This window comes from Chiloscyllium plagiosum, unplaced genomic scaffold (assembly GCF_004010195.1).
Source record: "Chiloscyllium plagiosum isolate BGI_BamShark_2017 unplaced genomic scaffold, ASM401019v2 scaf_9256, whole genome shotgun sequence".
Classification (NCBI taxonomy): domain Eukaryota; kingdom Metazoa; phylum Chordata; class Chondrichthyes; order Orectolobiformes; family Hemiscylliidae; genus Chiloscyllium; species Chiloscyllium plagiosum.
Window position 1 is genome coordinate 46,862 of NW_025214717.1, and position 3,082 is coordinate 49,943.

Genomic DNA, 3,082 nt, shown 5'->3' on the forward strand with positions numbered 1-3,082 from the left:
GCACCCCCTTTCCCCCTCCCTCCTGTAGTGTCGAGACCCGAACTGCACATAGTACTCCAACTGTGATCTAACCAAAGTCCTGTGCAGCTCCAACATGACCCTCCCTACTCTTATAATCTATTCTTGGACTGTTAACGGTAAGTGTCCTGTATTCCTTCCAAACTGCCCTATGAACCTGTCCTGCTGCCTTCAGGGATCTGTGCACAAACACCCCAAGATCTCTCAGTTCCTCCTCGTGTCCTGCCATTCATTGAATACTCTCTTGTCTTATTCCTTCTTCTGAATTGCATACCCTCACATTTATCGGGTTTAAACTTGTCTGACATTGATCTGTCCATCGGACCAACCCATTTCTGTCCTCCTGTAACCTAACACCTTCCTCCTCATTGTCAACCACCTGGCCAATCATTCTGTCATTCACAGACTTATCATTCCCTCCTGATCCTCCCCTGTATTATTTCTGAATATCACAAACAGTGAGGGAGCCAGCTCTGATCCCTGTGCTATTCCCAGCCCCATGGTGTGGATATTCCACCATGCTCCTGGTCAGTAAACTATTCCCCACTAACTCTTGAACTGTTTGTATTCCAGATCACAGCCCTCGCAGCGTCACATCACCTGGGAGGCTGGTGAGTACACCCAGAGGGTTCAGTAAAATGTTGATGATAAAATGACTGACTGACTGTTTCCTCCTGCAGCATTGGGGTGGCCCTCTGTCCCTCCACCTGCCCCAGTGCTTTACCCTCCCCAAGACCTTCCCCCACAATTCCACCCCATGGAGCCCCCTATCTCTCATTGCACCTCTCACTCGGGTGGGGGTATGGGGGGGTTCCTCCACCTCTCTCTCTCTCTCTCTCACACACACACCCCGCCAACGTGTATCTCTGCCATTTACCTGATGTTCTGTGTCTCCTGAGTCTAACTGACAGATGTATCCCAAAGGTGTTCTACATGTACATGAGGAATAAGACAATGATCAGTGAGAGGGTAGGGCCAATCAGGAATAGTGGAGGGGAACTTGTGCCTGAAGTCTGAAGAGGTAGGGGAGGTTCTAATTGAGTTTTTTGCTTCAGTATTCACTAGAGAGGGGCATTGTTGATAGTGAGAACACTGTGGACCAGATTAATAGGTTTGAACAGATTGATAATGAGGAAGTGGTTGCGCTGGAAATTCTGGGACACATCAACATAGATAAGTCCCCAGGGCTGGGCCAGATATATCCAAGGTTACTACGGGAAACGAGGAATGAGATTTCTGCGCATTTGGTGATGATCTTTGCATCCTCACTCTCCACGGGAGTAATATCGGCTGATTGGAGGGAGATGAATGTTGTTTCTCTGTTCAAGAAAGAGAATAAGGGAATCCCTGGGAATTAGACCAGTCAGTCTTATGTCTGTGGTAAGCAATGTACTGGAAAGGATTCTGAGAGATAGGATTTATGACTATTTGGAAAAACAGTTTGATGAAAGATAGTATTGCTTTGTGAGGGGCAGGTCATATCTCACAAACCTTATTGAGTTCTTTGAGGATGCGAGGAGACAGGTTGAAGGTCAAGCAGTGGATGTGATGATATGGATTTCAGAGAGGCATTTGATAAGGTTCCCCACAGTAGGCTCATTCAGAAAGTTAGTAGGTATGGGATACAGGGAAATGTGGCTGTCTGGATACAGAATTGGCTGGCCGAAAGAAGACAGCGAGTAGTCGTGGATGGAAAGTATTCCGCTTGGAGCTCGGTGACCAGTGGTGTCCCACAGGGATCTGTTCCCGGGCCTCTGCTCTTTGTGATTTTTATAAATGACTTGGATGAAGAAGTGAAAGGGTGGGTTAGTGAGTTTGCTGATGACACAAAGGTCGGTGGTGGTGTAGATAGTGTTGAGGGCTGTGGCAGGCTACAACAAGACACTGACAGGATACAGAGCTGGGCTGAGAAGTGACAGATGGAGTTCAACCTGGATAAATGCAAAATGATACATTTTGGAAGGTCGAATTTGAATGCTGAATACAGACAGGATTCTTGGCAGTGTGGAGGAACAGAGGGATGTTGGGGTCCATGTACATAGATCCCTCACGTTGCCACCCAAGTGGATAGGGTTGTTAAGAAGGCATATGGCGTTTTGGCTTTCATTAACAGGGGGATTGAGTTTGAGTCGTGAGGTTTTGTTGTAGCTCTACAAAACTCTGGTTAGACCACACTTGGAATATTGTGTCCAGTTCTGGTCACCTCATTAGAGGAAGGATGTAGATGTTTTAGAGAGATTGCAGAGGGGATTTACCAGGATGCTGCCTGGACTGGAGGGCTTGTCTTATGAAGAAAGGTTGAGTCAGCTCGGGCTTTTCATGCTGGAGAGGAGGAGGAAGAGAGGTGACTTGATAGAGACGTGCAAAATGATAAGAAGCAGAGATAGAATAGATAGCCAGAGACTTTTCCCCAGGGCAGAAATGACTAGCATGAGTGGGCATCATTTTACAGTGATTGGAGGAAGGTTTCGGGGAGATGTCAGAGGTAGGTTCTTTACACAGAGAGTGGTGGGTGTGTGGAATGTACTGCCAGTGGTGGTGGTAGAGTCAGAGACATTAGGAACATTTCAGCATCTGCTAGACAAGCACATGGACGGCAGTAAATTGAGGGGTGCTCTTAGATTAAGTTAAATGCTTGGCATAACATTGTGGGCTGAAGGGTTTGTACTATGCTGTACTGTTCTACGTTCAATGTATCATGTTTTGGGAAGAGGCTCTCTCCCCTATTGTGGGGGGGTGGTGTGGGAGTGCGTATGTGTAAATGGATGCCTCTGTCTGGCTGTAGACATAGCTGTCTATGTTATTGCATCCTTCACGTATCTAGCACCGACAGAGCAATGTGGGATATTGCTGCATCTGCAGTATTTTGCATTTATTTAGATGTTTCTCCATCCTGTTCTCACTCCTCTTTACTGTACCTTACAGTCCTGGTCAGAAAAGAAGTTTGATTACCGACAGTTTGCAGCTATCCCATCTTCTAAACCAGTTTACGATATCCAGGTACTGGCTGCATGCTGTGGGCCCCATCAGTGCCTTTGTGCTTCGGACCCACTGTCTCTTCAGT

General features: G+C 47.0%; 1 protein-coding gene across 1 annotated transcript in view; it reads left to right on the forward strand.

Annotated features, from left to right (window-relative positions):
• LOC122547985 (protein scribble homolog) overlaps positions 1-3,018 on the forward strand; it is a gene marked incomplete at its 3' end in the record, with an annotated part of 35,286 nt that extends 32,268 nt beyond the window's left edge. The window contains exons 5-6 of the mRNA XM_043686538.1: positions 592-629; positions 2,944-3,018. Of these exons, the coding sequence (XP_043542473.1) occupies positions 592-629; positions 2,944-3,018 (113 nt within the window). The remainder of the gene's footprint in view (positions 1-591; positions 630-2,943) is intronic.
• Between the last annotated feature and the right edge of the window lie 64 nt (positions 3,019-3,082).